The 14,520-nt window shown below is 53.1% G+C and overlaps 1 protein-coding gene across 16 annotated transcripts in view; it reads right to left on the reverse strand.

Moving 5' to 3' along the window:
• Ranbp3 (RAN binding protein 3) overlaps nucleotides 1-14,520 on the reverse strand; it is a 57,767-nt gene that overhangs the window by 6,343 nt on the left and 36,904 nt on the right. For 14 of the 16 annotated variants that reach the window (XM_047530713.1, XM_047530728.1, XM_047530716.1 and 11 more), the window contains 7 exons: nucleotides 11,317-11,382; nucleotides 10,380-10,472; nucleotides 8,764-8,891; nucleotides 4,655-4,774; nucleotides 2,293-2,396; nucleotides 1,388-1,466; nucleotides 358-460 (listed from right to left, as the gene is read on the reverse strand). In XM_047530713.1, the coding sequence (XP_047386669.1) occupies nucleotides 358-460; nucleotides 1,388-1,466; nucleotides 2,293-2,396; nucleotides 4,655-4,774; nucleotides 8,764-8,891; nucleotides 10,380-10,472; nucleotides 11,317-11,382 (693 nt within the window). The remainder of the gene's footprint in view (nucleotides 1-357; nucleotides 461-1,387; nucleotides 1,467-2,292; nucleotides 2,397-4,654; nucleotides 4,775-8,763; nucleotides 8,892-10,379; nucleotides 10,473-11,316; nucleotides 11,383-14,520) is intronic. The other 2 variants (XM_047530720.1, XM_047530718.1) reach the window with 1 other exon arrangement.

Raw genomic sequence — 14,520 nt, forward strand, 5'->3', positions numbered from 1 at the left:
TGGGGAGGCCAGCCTGGGGGTGTCTGGTGTCTGGAGGGGACCCTGTAGGGAGACCATCTGGGCCACCACCTGTGGCTTTCCCATTCAGCAGAGGACAGGACAGTGAGACAGAATGTGGAGGACCTTCCCGGCCTGTTGCCTCAGAGCACCGGCACAGCCCAGCACGCCTGGGCCACACGGCTCTGCTGAGGCACATGGCCAGTGGTCACAGCCCCTGCTCTCATACTGTTCAGAACTGGTTCTCAAGGGATTGCCACTGCTGGGGAGCCGAAGCCACGTTCCTCCCGGGTGGGATGCAGAGAAATGCAGTGCCCCAGGTTCCTGGCCCCCGAGCTGAGCTGCAGGACTAGGACATACCTTTCTCAGGGGTGGCCTCCTGGGAGGACGACTCAGATCCAGACTCAGCAGCTGCGTTTTCCCTGCCGGCATCTGAGCTGACCTCGTTTAACTTGGGGGGGCTCTGCAGGGAAACAAAAGCACACCAGGAGGATGGCTGTGTGGTGCTGGGGGGTGGGCCTGCGGAAGAGAAGCCCCCAAGTGGTGAGAGCAGCTCCAGACCCACTTCAGCTGGGTCCTACCCAACCAGGCCATCCCGCACGTCACGTGTGAACACCCCAGAGCTGTCCAGAGCCCCGGGAAGGTGGCCTCTCCCAGCACCCCAGGAGGCTGCCAACACAGGCACGAGAGCCGTGAGGCATTCTGGGAACAGACTGTTGTGTAGGAAAAGAGCAGTAACTATGTGAGAGCCAAGAAGTAAGAACAGCCTTCCCTTCCCCACAGTCACAACTGGAGGGGAATGCGGCCGTTCAGTTGGGAGGAACAAGGAATGAACACAAGGAAGGAGGGATAGCACTCTAGAGACTTCTCCCATGCCGACCAGGCTCTCGGAGAACAGAAAGTGCCCTGGCCATGCATGACGTGTGCACGGCTGCCCGGGCGGATCTGTCCCACAGTCAGGGCTGGCTCTGCTTCAGCAGGGAACCAAAGACTTGCCCCCACTGGCTACAGACTTGTGGCCTGGGTGGGGATTGGGGGCCAGCAGCATGTGCCACCAGCTACCATTCATTCCAGCTGGACTTACAGGAATGGAGCATGAGCCCTGGCTGTGAGGGAAGCCCATCTCAGGACTAAGTCAGCCTCAGATGGCAGGAAGGAAACAAGGAAGAGCAAAGGCTGGGGCCTGAGCAGCCTCCTTGGGCTACTGGGGTCAAGGGTCCAGTCCATCTTCAAGCTGAGTCTGAGCTTGACCATCTTTCTCTTATTTACAACTATAAGTCCTGATCTTATAAGAGACATGGTAGCCACATGCCACATTCCTTCTCAATCAGGGGTTGGTGCTAAAAGCTTCCAGGCTCCAAGACAAACAGTGCCAAGAGGGGCTGCTCACCAAAACACGCTCGCTCATGTTCTGGCCAAAGACGAATTTGTTGCTGGAGGAGTCGGCACTGTTGGTTGAATTCTCTAAACTGGAAAGGAGATCGTACTCAGTATGCAGTCAGGTAAACGTGCACGTGCTGAACACGCTGAACACACATACATACATTTGCACATGCAGGAAGGTGAGCACGCGTGCGCGCACACACACGTACATACACACATATACAAGGACTCTGGCAGCAAGCATTCTGGACCCCTTTCCCTCTGCGGATGGACTGGCACCTAGTGGGATCCACAGTCTCTGGGCCACACACACTGTGCCAGGCAGAAACAATAGCCTTAGGTTGCCTGGTGGAGGGTCCCAATGGCATAGCAGAGGCCACATTCATTAGCCCTGCAGACCTGTCTCCCAAGCAGGGAGACCCCTCCTTCTGAAGCTCCATGGGGAGCAGCACCCCAGGCACCAGCCAGGGCAAGACAGAGCTTCACCCGATATAGCCAGGCTAAGGTACACTGGGGTGGCCCTCATGGCTACAGGAGTTGACCAAGCTGCCACTGGGCCTATCAGTTCTGCTCCAGTATTTTGGTCCATGTGAGAGGGTCCCTCCGAGGCTGGGCTGTATTCTCCATATGCCCCTGATGACAACACTGAACTCTGGTCCTACCTGAGGTCTGTTGCTCTCTGGGACAACCCTGGCCCCATGGATTCACCCAGGGGAGTAAGGGGGTACCTTGACTCTGCTGGCTTCAGCTTCCTCCTGCTCCCCACCACGAGGACAGACTATGCTGGCTCCTGGCTCAGCCATCAAGGTCCCCTGGCCCAAGGTGGAATGAGCCTGACTGGTCCCACTGTGGCTGAGGCCCTCTCCCACCACCTCCTCCTGCATTGACACTGGCCCTGGGGCTGGGACCTACCTGGAACTGATATACTGGAGAAAGTAGTTGGTCGCAGTTGGCGTGTCCGAGCCAGGATGTCCGGCATTCTCTATGCCAGCCACGTCAGTGTTCTCATTCATCAGCTGGAAACAGAAACACTTCATCGCAACAGCAGGGCCCTGCACTGTGGGGCACAGCTCTGAGGCAGAGCGCCTGCTGAGTGCACATGCTACGTGTACCAGGGTGTGGGGCTGTAACCAACTTCACATCTTGCTTTTAGTGGTTAAGATACAAAAACAGGCCACAGAGCCCCAAGGAAGCTTTTCTACCTTGTCACAAACACCTGCCCTGAAGCTAGTTCAGGCCAGCACTTCTGTCCATCCACAGAGCCTAGGCTTGCCAATTGGGTCTCTCAAGGAGCAGGTTACAGACAGAACAAAAGCACCATCTCTGGAGGCTCTTTCAAGGTTACCTTCAGTGGAGAAGTCGAGATCTGACTATAAGCCGCCAGGGTCCTCTTTAAGACCCTGACCCCGCCCACTTCAAGCAGCCACACCACCAAACTCAAGGGACAGAGAACTGGGCCTGAGGTTCAGTGGCCAAGTCCTGAGTGGCCTAGTGTAGGTGAATTTCAAGTCCCTCCCTGCTCTCTAGAGGGAGCAGGCAAGAGGGATTAGTTTTGTCTAAAAGCCGCAGCAGCATCGACACCTGTCTTGTGGCCCTCAGGATTGGTACTTCCGCTGGACAGTGAGTGAGAAAGCAAGCAGCAGAAGTGCCATCCAGCATCGTCACAGCACAGAGATTTCTGATTCCTTATTTCCCACTGAGCATTACGGACACTGGGCTGGGTGTCCTGGGCACTGCACTTCACAGTGCTGAGCAGTGTCCTTGTCCTCCACCCATTCCATGTCAGGACACTCCTAGATGTGCCACCACCCCTGTCCCAGAGATGGCCACGATGTTGCCTCTCAAGCTTCTAAAGAAGTTCTTGCCAAAAGAGCCATGGCAGAGCGTTCTGGGCCAGCTGCTAAAAGGGCAGAGCTGTGGGCTTCCCAATGCTCCCGCCCATGGGGCCCAGAGACGCGATCCCGACACTGCCAGAGCTTCCCACTCAAGTCTCCAGACACAACTGACATACCTGGAGGGCAGAAAGTGACAGATGCCTGCTCTTGCCCATCCTGCTTTTTCTTTTTTTGGTACTGGGGATGGAGCCCAGGTGTGCTCTACCACTGAGCTACATCTCCAGCCCTCTTTATGTTTTATTTTGAGACAGGGCTACCAAGGCTGGCCTTGAGCTTGCTATCCTCCCAAGTCACTGAGATCACATGTGTGTAGAACCACGCCCAGCTCCCAACCTGTTTCTGAGAAAACAAGGTGGCTGTGCACAGCAGTGTGCCTGCTGTTCCAGCTACTTCCAGGCTTGAGGCCAGGAGCTAGGGCCAGCCTGGGCAATACAGTGCGAACCGGTCACAACCACAACAAAAACAAGGTGATGATGGTTTGCTGTGGCCGGTACATGAGTGACCCCAGAGGTGGGTGCTGGAGGCTTGCCCTCACCAGTGGAGCCATCCACTGAGGGGTGGGGTCTAGCTGAAGGAAGGAGGCCCCAGGCGTGCCCCCGAAGGGTACTTCTTGTCTCCAGCCCCTTTTCTGAGTCTGCTCCTGGACGCACCCGGCTGGGCGGCTTTCCTCTTTCGTGCCCTTCCTCCAGGATGCACCACCTCGCTCAGACCTAAAGGGAGCGCAGCGCGCAGGCTGAAGGTAGACAGACGCCTCTCAGACTGGGAGCCACGAGAGACCCTTCCTTCTGTGTTGCTGTCAGGTATTCTGGTTACAACAATAGAAAGATAACATGGTTCTTATAGGGTGGGGACAACTCTGGCCCCCAGAGAACAGCTGGGGACATCTGGGATGTCTGTGGTATCACAACTGTGGTGTTCCTGGCCTGGAGTGGGTAGACGCTGGGGATATTGCTAGCATCCTGCATGGCCCAGGACGCCCACCAACAACTAAGAATGGATCAGTCCAAACGCTGCCAGTGCTGAGTGGCAGTGGCACCGGACCATGCCACCGGCCCTTCTTTGTGGGTAAATGTGAGATCTCAGAGACAGGCATGTCCCATGTTTGCAAAGGGAGCACTGGGGGCAGCTCAAGGCCACAGCAGCTGAGGGTTCTGCGGCCCTGTGTAGGCAGCATGTGTGCTAGGAGCTGGGAGGACAGGAAAACTGCAAACCGGCAGGTGACTGTTTAGTCACAGGACATCCCTGGGCCACACTCCCCACTGCCTGTTTCTTCAAGGAAAACTGATTTTCTTGTTGAACATAGAGTCATTATGACAAGAAAAAAAGAAGTAAAAATCAACTCAGAGGTTCAATAGCTCATCCAACCCCTGATCACATACCTTCACTCTGTCCCTCAGGTTCTGCCCAAATATAAAGGCCTGCTGTGCAACTTGGTCTTTCTTCTCACAGTTTTCCTCCTCAGAAGTATTGCTAGACTCATTTTTCTGGGGCTCTTTCTCCTATTAAAAATAAAACACAAAAATCAGAAAAAGGTGACACATTAGCCCAGATACCAGGACCAGGACCCGGCTGGGTGGACTTCACATGGCTCCTCTGAGCGTGGTCCCTGGGACAGAGGGGCCCTGAGGACTTGCCAGCGCACCAGCTTTGCCCCAGCAGGGTGAGCTCTCCCTGGGTGAAGCCGTGGGAGAGACACAGACAAGGACCCCTTCCGCATGCTGCAGACTCCCTCCCCAGGCGCAGGGCTCTGCTTTAGACAAAGGTTTGGGAGGGACAGGCCGGGTACCAGCGGCTCCCAGACATAGGCAAGAGACCCCCCTGCCTCGGTGGGGCAGAGGGCTGCCAACCTCTTCCCATGCCTTGGCGGAGGTGGTTCCTAAGTGGATGGTGAGACGCAGTGGCCTGGACAGGAGGTGCTGGAGGCTTCTGCCCACCTTTGGGTGCTTGGAACCAACAGTGCTCTGGGGTATTTGATAGGAACTGGACCTATGTAAGGCCAGGGTGGCCAAAATGGTAACAGGGCTCCTGGGATGGCTGTAGGCTTTTAGAGTTTTCTTATTAGACTTGGTTTTGGTTTTGAAAAGCCCACTGACAAGTGGTGGCCTTTGTCCAGGTGGACGCGAGGCAGAAAGGGAAAATCACACCCAACATGCCCAAAAGGTGTTTCTCAGACCCTGTTCTCAGAAACCCTTGGAGGAGGGCTCTGGCAGAGACAGATGGAGCACGGAAAGTGCTGCAGCACCATCGATACTGGCAGAGAGCTGGAAATAACCCAGAGGTTTGAAGTTAGCCAAAGGGCTGCATACTTGAGGATTTAAAATACAACGGGGGTAGAATCTCAACGGGGGAAAAACCAAGAGAGGGGCAGGATGGCAGGATTCCCTCAGCATCAGAGAGAAAAACAAGCTGTGGGACAGGGAAATGTAAATCCATTTTGATCAAAAGCGAACCGAGGGTGGAGTGGTTCAGCGGTCAGCGCTTGCTTAGCATAACGCAGGCCGTGCGTTCCATCCTAGCACTGCCAAAAAAAAAAAAAAAGAAAAGCAAACATGATCTCAAGTGTGTGTTTACAACTGCCAAGGAAGAAAACCAGAACAGAGTAAAGTCCGAGGACTGCTGACCCTTGTTCCCTGGAGGGTGCTCTGCACTGTTCACTACACAGATTTTCATATTGTTTAAACATTTTCAACTTTTAGGCATGATTTTTTAAAGTAAAGATTTTCACAACATTCATTTATTTGGGGATAGTGGAATGCAGACTTGTTAGTAATTCACGTTTTTCTTACACTACACAATAAAACCTGCTGTCCAAACTGAAAACAAATCAAAGAAAAGCGTAGGAGTGGACGCCCCGAGGATGTGCCTGGTGGACAAGACCCTGAGGGGCAGCGCTCTCCCAGGGACACTGGAGGGCCAGAGCGCAGTGGAGCGAGAGGTGAGAAGGGCCATTGGGAGGTTGTGAACGCTGGTCAGTGTTTCCAGCCCCTGCAGCACGGGACACTGTGATGCTAATCACACTTTGCGACCTGCTGTCTAGAGTTTTAACTGTTTTTTCTACTGCACTTCCTGTAATTCTGCCACCGTTAACACTGCAGGCTCGTGCCCGTGAAGCGAATGTGGACTTTAGAGCTAGGCACCGCCCATGTTCAGTGACCAGGACTCCTCAGAAGCAGGCTGGTTCCCAGCCCACAGGTGGGCAGGTCCCCCGCTACAGCTCGCAGGCGATACAATGCCAGCAGAACCACGGTCCTGGCTCTTGGCTCCTGTGCGCTGTCTGCTTCTTCTCCATCTAGAGGGGTGCTATTCCCAGGTGGGGAGAGCACACGGTGTCCCCTGAGGGGACACAGGCAATGGCAGTGCTGTGGACAAGAATCTTTCTATATTTAATAAATAGTCATTTTGTGGTTTTGACTGTTGAAACACAGAAAGGTCTCCATATAAAGTGGCACTAAATAACCCTAAATAGTTTTTTCTGAACTTGTTATAGCTTTTCTAATCAAACAAATAAACACAATGTTTTCATAATACATTTTAATGTAAATAATTTAAGGCTTTAAGCAAATATTTACTTTCCTCTTGAATCATTAGTAGTATGCTAGACGAGCGCTCTACCACTGAGCTACAACCCCAGCCCAGCTAGTATTATTTAAATGATAATACTATTTCTCTTTTTGTTATTTACTGTAAGCTGGAACCAATAAATGCATCTTGGATGGTAAACAGAAAAAATAAAAAGAAAAGAAAGAAAGAAAAAAAAAAGGTTCTGAGCAGAGTTGTTTCTGACCTGGAAGGCTCTTTTCAGAGGGTTAGATTTTTGCCAGGCCAGTTCTGTGGTCAGGGGCTTTTTCCTCACGTGAGTCAGGGGTTTCCTAATGGGTAACTTTGGTGTGAATGGCCTCAGGAGGCTCTTCCTCCTGGGCACCTTCTCCTTGAGGTCCCCAAGTGTCATCTGAGCCTTAAGTCTATTTATCTCACAGTCCCCCATGGGCAGCATGTCAGCGTGTGCCATGTTTCTGGGGTGATAAGAAAGACAAAGGTCTGCCTGGTGAGCTCTGAGTCCCTGCAGGTGTGGCAGTGCCAGCAGCAGGAGCCTCCACCTCCTCCACCTCTGTCCCCATGTTAGCCACATGCAGAACTGCTGGTGGCGTGGTGTGGCCTGTGTGGCTCCACCCACAGCCACGCACTCACTGTTGGGAAGCTAGCAGCAGCTGGGACAGGCTTGGTCTCTTCCAGGAGCCCCTCCAACTCAGAACTGGGCTTCTGACCCACTGTCCTCAAGACCTCAGTGATTCCTATTTCCACATTTCCAAAGGAGAGACCCGTGGTTTGAATGTGGGGGCTGGGGATTCCAGAACATAACTATAGACAGGCATGTTCCCACGAGAGTGGAGGGTTCAAACCACAGCTAGCAGGTCTGCCGGCACCACTGTAGAGCGCAGAAGACACACGTGGGTCCAGCCAGGCTTTTCAGAGATGCCATATGGTGCATTACTGCAAATGACCCAAAGCCATCTGCCAACCTTGGGAGCAGCTGGTCATCTAATGTCCTCCCTTACTTCAGCTGCTGTGAAATACGCTGCCCTGGGCCTCTACAGTCCTGGACTCCTGGGGCACTTTTTATTTTTCTTAAATGAACTATTTCTGAGCTGACCCCCCAAGCATGCTCTCCAACTAGAGGGTACCCCCTGAATCCTGGAGAGCTGATCCTGTATGCACAGAGGGGGAGGTTCTTCTTCCCATGAAATTCTGCATGACAATCATCCATAGAAGACACTCCTCTGGACTCAGTGACTCCCAGGGTTCAGTAAGGTACCCTGAAGGACCACACACCCCCTGGGGGCCAGATATGCGGGTGGCACAAGCTTTCCCAGCAGGCTGCTTGTGGCTGCTCGACTGAGGGAAAGGCGCCCCCTGGCAGGCCCATGGTTTGCCAGTGCTCTAGGGTCTGCGTGGGCATGTTGTGCTGGAAGCACATTCCCCCATGTGGAAATGGGGAGATCCTGGAACCCTGAAAGGGTGGGGCCTAGCACAGGTGGTTCAGGCATGGTGAATGCGTTGTCGGGGGACCCTGGGGAGTTCTCTCCAGGCAAGATTTTACCAAAGAACATTCCCTCCCTGCTCCCGCTTCCTGTCTTGCCGTGTGCTCTCTCCCCCACTCTCCTGCCATGATGCTATTGCCATGAAGGAAGACGGCCACCGGATCCTCGGCAGAGCTGGTGTCCTGCTGTTTGGACTTTCATCCTCTAAAATTGGGAGCTAAACAAACCTCTTTCCTTTATATACTTCCCAGCCTAGGTATTTTGCTATAACAACAGAAAATAGACGAAAATTGGTAGGTATAGTGATTCTCTGACCACTGCGAAAATCCAGAAGCAGGTCCATGGTTAAACAGCTGTGAACTCGGTAAGACCCTGAGGAGCTGACCCTCTGGTTCCCTCTGGGCCTGGCACATGGTGCCCCCTCAGTCCATGACCTTAGACTCACTGACCTCAAGTGCATGTGCCTCATCAGCAGATTCAGAGGGATTTCTCTGTGCAGGGTTTTCTGGTGATAATGACGTCGCTGCCCCTGTGCAGTCCACTGGGACGCTGACTCCATTGGTGCCACTGCTCGGGACTGTAGGAAGAAAAGAGTGGGGGGTGTTGGGCATCTAGCCAGGACCCCCCACCCCTCCTCTCTTGCTGCACCCCGTGTAGGGACCCCCCCCCTTTAGATGGTCACAAGTAATGTCTCCTTAGTAGGAAAGGGCCCGGCATCTCTACAGAAAGCCACTTGCCCTTAGTTAAAAGAGCAAACAACGAAAATCTCACAGAAGTGAGGAGGTCTTTATCTTTATTCAAAAAAAGAACTATGTGAATTTTCAGTGAGTTTAGAAGCATTACTGCTGCTTAACCAAAACAAAAACCAAGAAAACACATACTGGGGAATGATTTTCATTTTTGTTTTGGCAGGGGGTTGGGGGAGGAGGGTACCAGGGATTGAACTCAGGGACACTCGACCACGGGGCCACATCTCCAGCCCTATTTTGTATTTTATTTAGAGACAGGGTCTCACTGAGTTGCTTAGGGCCTCACTGTTACTGAAGCTGGCTCTGAACTCATGATCCTCCTGCCTCAGCCTCCTGAGTCGCTGGGATTACAGGCAAGTCCCGGGCCCGGCAAATAATTCTTTATGAAAGTAATCTTATACATTTGTTTTCTCTTAAAATAGTGGAGAGTCCACTGGGGTGTGGCTCAGTGGTGAGTGCTTGCCTAGCTTGCTTGAGGACCTGGGTTCCACCCCTAGCATCACAAAAAAATAGCAGCTGGGCATGGGTGCTGGCCTGTGATCCCAGAGGCTCAGGAGGCTGAGGCAGGAGGATTGAGTTTCAGGCCCCTCAGCAACTTAGCAAGACTATTTCAAAATAAAAAATAAAAGGGCTGGGGATTTGGCTCAGTGATTAAGTGGCCGTGTGTTTAATCCCTGGTACCAAAACAAATAACAACAAACACCAACACCCGCCCAAAAAAAAGCACTCTGGAGAGCATATGACTCAAACATTAAAATCTGGCTTTGACGGTTAAACATCAGATTAGAATCATTTCCCCTGTAATTAAAAACCTGTTGGAAATATGACCCAGTCCCCCATGTTGGAGGCTGAGTTTCTTATGAAGAGTTCTTAATTACAGGGAAAGACCAAGAAGAAGAAAAGCTCATAAGTAAGAAAATTAAGGATCAACCGGAAGCTGGGAACCGGCTCGGGTATGATGTGCCGGAGGCAGGCTGAGGAGTGGGTGTGAAGTGAAGGGAGGATGAAAGCACTGGCCCCGTGGGCACCACCCACAGGCTTCTGAAGACCTGTGTGGCTCGTGGCTAAGTTTTCTCTGCAGACACGTGGGGACAAATCTACCCATTCACAGGACCAGGTTGGCTTTTATGGGGACAGTGAGTGGGTAATGCGTGTCTGACCCAGAGTCACTGCCCAGAGCCTCGGTGGCCCCGGCATCACTCCTCTCAGGGCCGGGGAGCACGGGCTGGTTCACAGGACCATGTTCCCTTCCCTCTGTATCTCTGAGTGCGCCCGGTGGCTCCCTGGTGGTGCTGGTGCCCGGCTGCATCTCTTACTGGTCTGCGACAGTGCTTTCGGCTGCGGGGCCTGCAGCACGGCCGGGCGGAGCACGCTGCGCTGCTGTTCCTTGGGCTTCTGGCTTGGCAAACCTGCAATGGAAGTTGGCTTTCCTAGGGTCCTGGACGCCCAGCAGAATGCAGCACCCCGTCGCTAGGGGCTTCAGAGAAAACTAACCCCCAGTGACCCGTTCGTGTCCCTTGCTGGCTGGACTAGGCAGGAAAGCAGCTTTGAGAGTACCCTCTTTTCTTCACAGTGAGTCATGCGGATCTGGCTGTTTTATCAAATTCCCACGCCACCAGTCATGACTGTAAATGAGCCAGCTAGGACACTCATCGAGGGGCTGCCGCTTTCCTAGCGCTGGACTCGAGGGTGAAGAGAAGCCACACGCACGCCTGGGATCCCAGCAGGTCGGGAGGCTGAGGCAGAAGGATCGCCAGACGTAGTGTAGTGTAGTAGCAGTGTAGTGAGACCCTGTCTCATGATAAAAAATAAAAAGGGCTGGAGCCCCTGGGTTTAATCCCCAGTACCAAAAAAAGAAAGTGAAGTGCAGATGACAAGGGAAGGGTCACAAAGGCGCCGTCTGCACCTGTATGTGAAAAACCACAGGGGGAAGATCTCTCTGCCAAATACGGGCTGGGCAAGGACCCTGAGGGGAGGTGTCCTGTTCTTGTGGGCTTCCCTGTAAGTCCCTTGCTTGTTTGGATCCTGCTCATGAGCAGCGTGCAGTGAAGCCAGTCGCTCTAGAGACACACGGAAACTGCTGTGCTCCTGCTGGGCACAGCCTGTGCCCGCCCTCCACTCCCTACTCAGGAAGGTTCTCCATAGCAGCTTTCCAGGGCTCACACATCAGGTCACACCCAGAAAGGCTGGGCAAGAGCCTGGAAAGGTCTAAGAAAGTCATTCCCATCTCCTCCCTGGACGTGGGCCACCTACCTGCACTGGGCGCCTGGCCATGGATCAGTGTCGGCGGCTTCAGCCGGAACCCGCTGCTCTTTTCCTCTACAAGCACAAGACGAAACATGAAAAGCAGACCTGCCAGGGGCAAGGCAGCCAAGCCCAGAGGGCACTGGGCAGAAGGGCTGCAGGTCTGACCTCAGTGACCATGGGCCTGGGGAACTCGGGGAAATGTTTGCAAATTCACACAGAAAGGCAGAAGCTCTGGCCAGCTGGCAGGGCAGCTAGGTGGCCCAGGCTGCAGGAAGCACTGGTCCTAGTGCTGACAACAGCAGACAGGACAAGGATCAGTGGGGGAGAGGACGTGCCCTAGGATCAGAGCCCTATCTCCAGAGCAGGGTGCCAGGTAGACAGCTTAGGGCTCACACCCTGGGGGAAAACAGGGAGCCACAGAGCAAAGGTCCCAGGATTGGTCTTCTTCCTAGAAGACTTGTCTATCAGAGAACGTGCCAAAGGCCAGGAAAAGACCAAAGTGGCAGACAGCAGGTTTACTCTGCCCCCAGATATGTCCCCGGAGCTTCACCTTGGTGCTGGGCAAGAGCAGTCCTGGTCACCTATGAGAACAGTGAGTGCCCAGGGCTCCTGGAAGGGCAGGAAAGCCTGGTTTTGGCTCAGTCTACTGTCCATAGATCCCTTAACTGGCAAGTCTTGGTGACTTTGCCCACGGTAGGTGGGGGAGGGCAGTCTAATGTGATCCATGACAGAAGGATGATCATAAAGGCCAGGGTCTCCTCCTGGGGGAAAGCAAGGGACAATGGCATAACAGGCCACTGGAGGCAGCCTTGCTTTTGTGCTAAGGGTCAGCCTTGGTCAAGGTGCAGGGCACAAGACCAACTTATAACTCTGAATATGAAATTAAGAAAACAATTCCATTTTCAGCAGCACTTAAGAGTAATAAAATACTTGGGAATAAATTTAACAAAAGAAAACTTTGTTGGAAGAAATTAAAGATTCATATAAAGGGAAAGATAACTCAAAAGGATACACAGTGTATGGCTCCATTGATAAGCAACGTCCAGAACAGGTAAATCCAGAGACAGGAAGTAGATTCATAGTTTCTGGGGGCTGGGAGAGGATGGGGTGACTGCTCATAGGGATGGGGCTTCCTTTTGGGGGTGATGGGAAATTTCTAAAATTAATGATGTTAGCTGCACAATTCTGGGTGTTTATTAAGAACCATTTGATTGTACACCAAAACATCAAATTCCAAGAATCTTGCCAGATCTAGCTCTTAGACATCACACAAAATCAAGTCAGAATTCGGAACAAGGAGGAAGACTGTACCCACCGACAAGGCACTGCTGAGCCCCACTGCTGTCCTGGGCAGCAGCAGGATGAGATTGACCCTCAGCAACCGAGTGCCAGGGGCTGAGCAGTGGCTGAGGCAGCCATGCTCTGAGGCTGGTGTTCCTGGTGTGACAGGGTGGCCACACAGCCACCAAGGAGGCACACCATTCTGGAAGAAGCCCACCAGGTGGGCCATTCCAGAAGGCAAATGCTGAGCTCCTTTCCTTTCAAAGAAGATGACTAGCAATTTAGTCACATTTTTCAAGTTGAGGTCAAAAGTGCAATTCAAGTAATTTTTCAAAAGCCCTGAGTGCTGGCTTAGAACACCCATTTTGGCTACAGAATGCTCCTCAGCACCCTGCTGTGTGGAGCCTGTGCCAGGCTGGGCTGGCAGGAGCAGAAGGCCTGAACCACCATGGCCACTGAATGGCCTGCCACTGGGCCCAAAGCCTGCCCACCCTACCGACACACAGAGAATCCATGCTAGGTGCTGCAGAGAATGGTCAGATCATCTTGTCTTTTCCTCTACAAGCACAGGACAAAATATGGAAAGTAGGCCTGCGTAGGGCGGGGTACTTCTAATGGCAACTGGGCACTTGGGACAGATGGGGCACAGATAGCAGAGAAGTGTGCCTGTGGGTGGCCAAGCTCTGGAGGCCCTGTCATAGGACTCCTTCCATGAAACACTCCTAGAAATGTGCTTTCTCTGCAACACAGTCACTGCCTTGTGGGTTGACCCAGACGCCCGCCACACTCCCCAGGTCCTGCTGGGTCCTAGGCATTGCGCCCCATGGGCTTGATAGAAGAACAGAGTCCCAGAGGCAGCCTCTGCCTGCCTGGGAGACAAGCGTGAACTAGCAGGCTGCTGCCTGAGGTGCTTTCTGCCCACCTCCGAAGGACCCCAAGTGATGTCTGAAGGAAACGATGCCTAGCCCTGACAGGATTCCTGATGTAATCAGGAACATACCCTGAACTAAAGCTGGCCTGCACCAGATGGTGGAGAGGATCCAAGAGCAGGCGGCTTGGTGGGAGCTGAGGACTGTGCAAGGGCAGGGCTGGTACAGGGCAGGAAGGGGCTGAGTTGCCGAGCGGAAGGAGCATCGAGAGAACAAGCAGGGAACAAGTGGAGCCAGGCTTCCTCCTTTCAGAGGAGAGGCAGAAACATACACTCTGCTGGTCCCGGCTGAAGCCCCCACCTGGCCCTGGGTGATGCAAGCAGGTAGACAGATGTGCATGTTCCGGGTCTGTCTGCACAGTGCTCAGGAGCCGATGCTCAGAACCCAGACCTTGGTTCAAGGGGCCATTCTCCATTGCAAAAAACCAGGGTCCCTTTGAGAAATGGGGATTGAGTCCAGGAGTGGGACAGGGAAAGAACCTGGAGCCTCTTGCTGGGGCAGAAGGTGAAAAAAGTGTTCAAAAGAATGAAGGGAACCTGGGGGAGAGGGAGGCCGTGGTGGGCAGTGATTCTGACCAAATTCTGTTGTTACACTGTGATCAGGTACAAATACATAAGCACAAATCCCATCATGTAACAAGTGTAACACACCAGTAAAAAAATGCAAAAGAGGGAAAAACAGAATAGAACGAAGGGCACCTGACTCACAACACAGGAATCTGCCTGACAGGACTCCCATGTGGCTGGATCTGGGGCGATTCTAGCATCAAGGTAAAAACTAGTAACAACAGACTTAACCTAGCAACTAAAATAGAAGTCCATATTCCACACTGCCATGATAAATCGACAAATAAGAAGGGAGAAGGGACGGGGACCCTTCCAGCAGAATGCCATTAGCAGGCAGGAGCAGAGGAGACAGAAGCTCCCGTGTATAGCAGCAGAGTCCTGAACTGTGCAGCCAGGGGGCACCGCCAGATGAGGAGCAAGGGTGAGATGAGGAG

This window comes from Sciurus carolinensis, chromosome 17, assembly GCF_902686445.1.
Source record: "Sciurus carolinensis chromosome 17, mSciCar1.2, whole genome shotgun sequence".
NCBI classification, from domain to species: domain Eukaryota; kingdom Metazoa; phylum Chordata; class Mammalia; order Rodentia; family Sciuridae; genus Sciurus; species Sciurus carolinensis.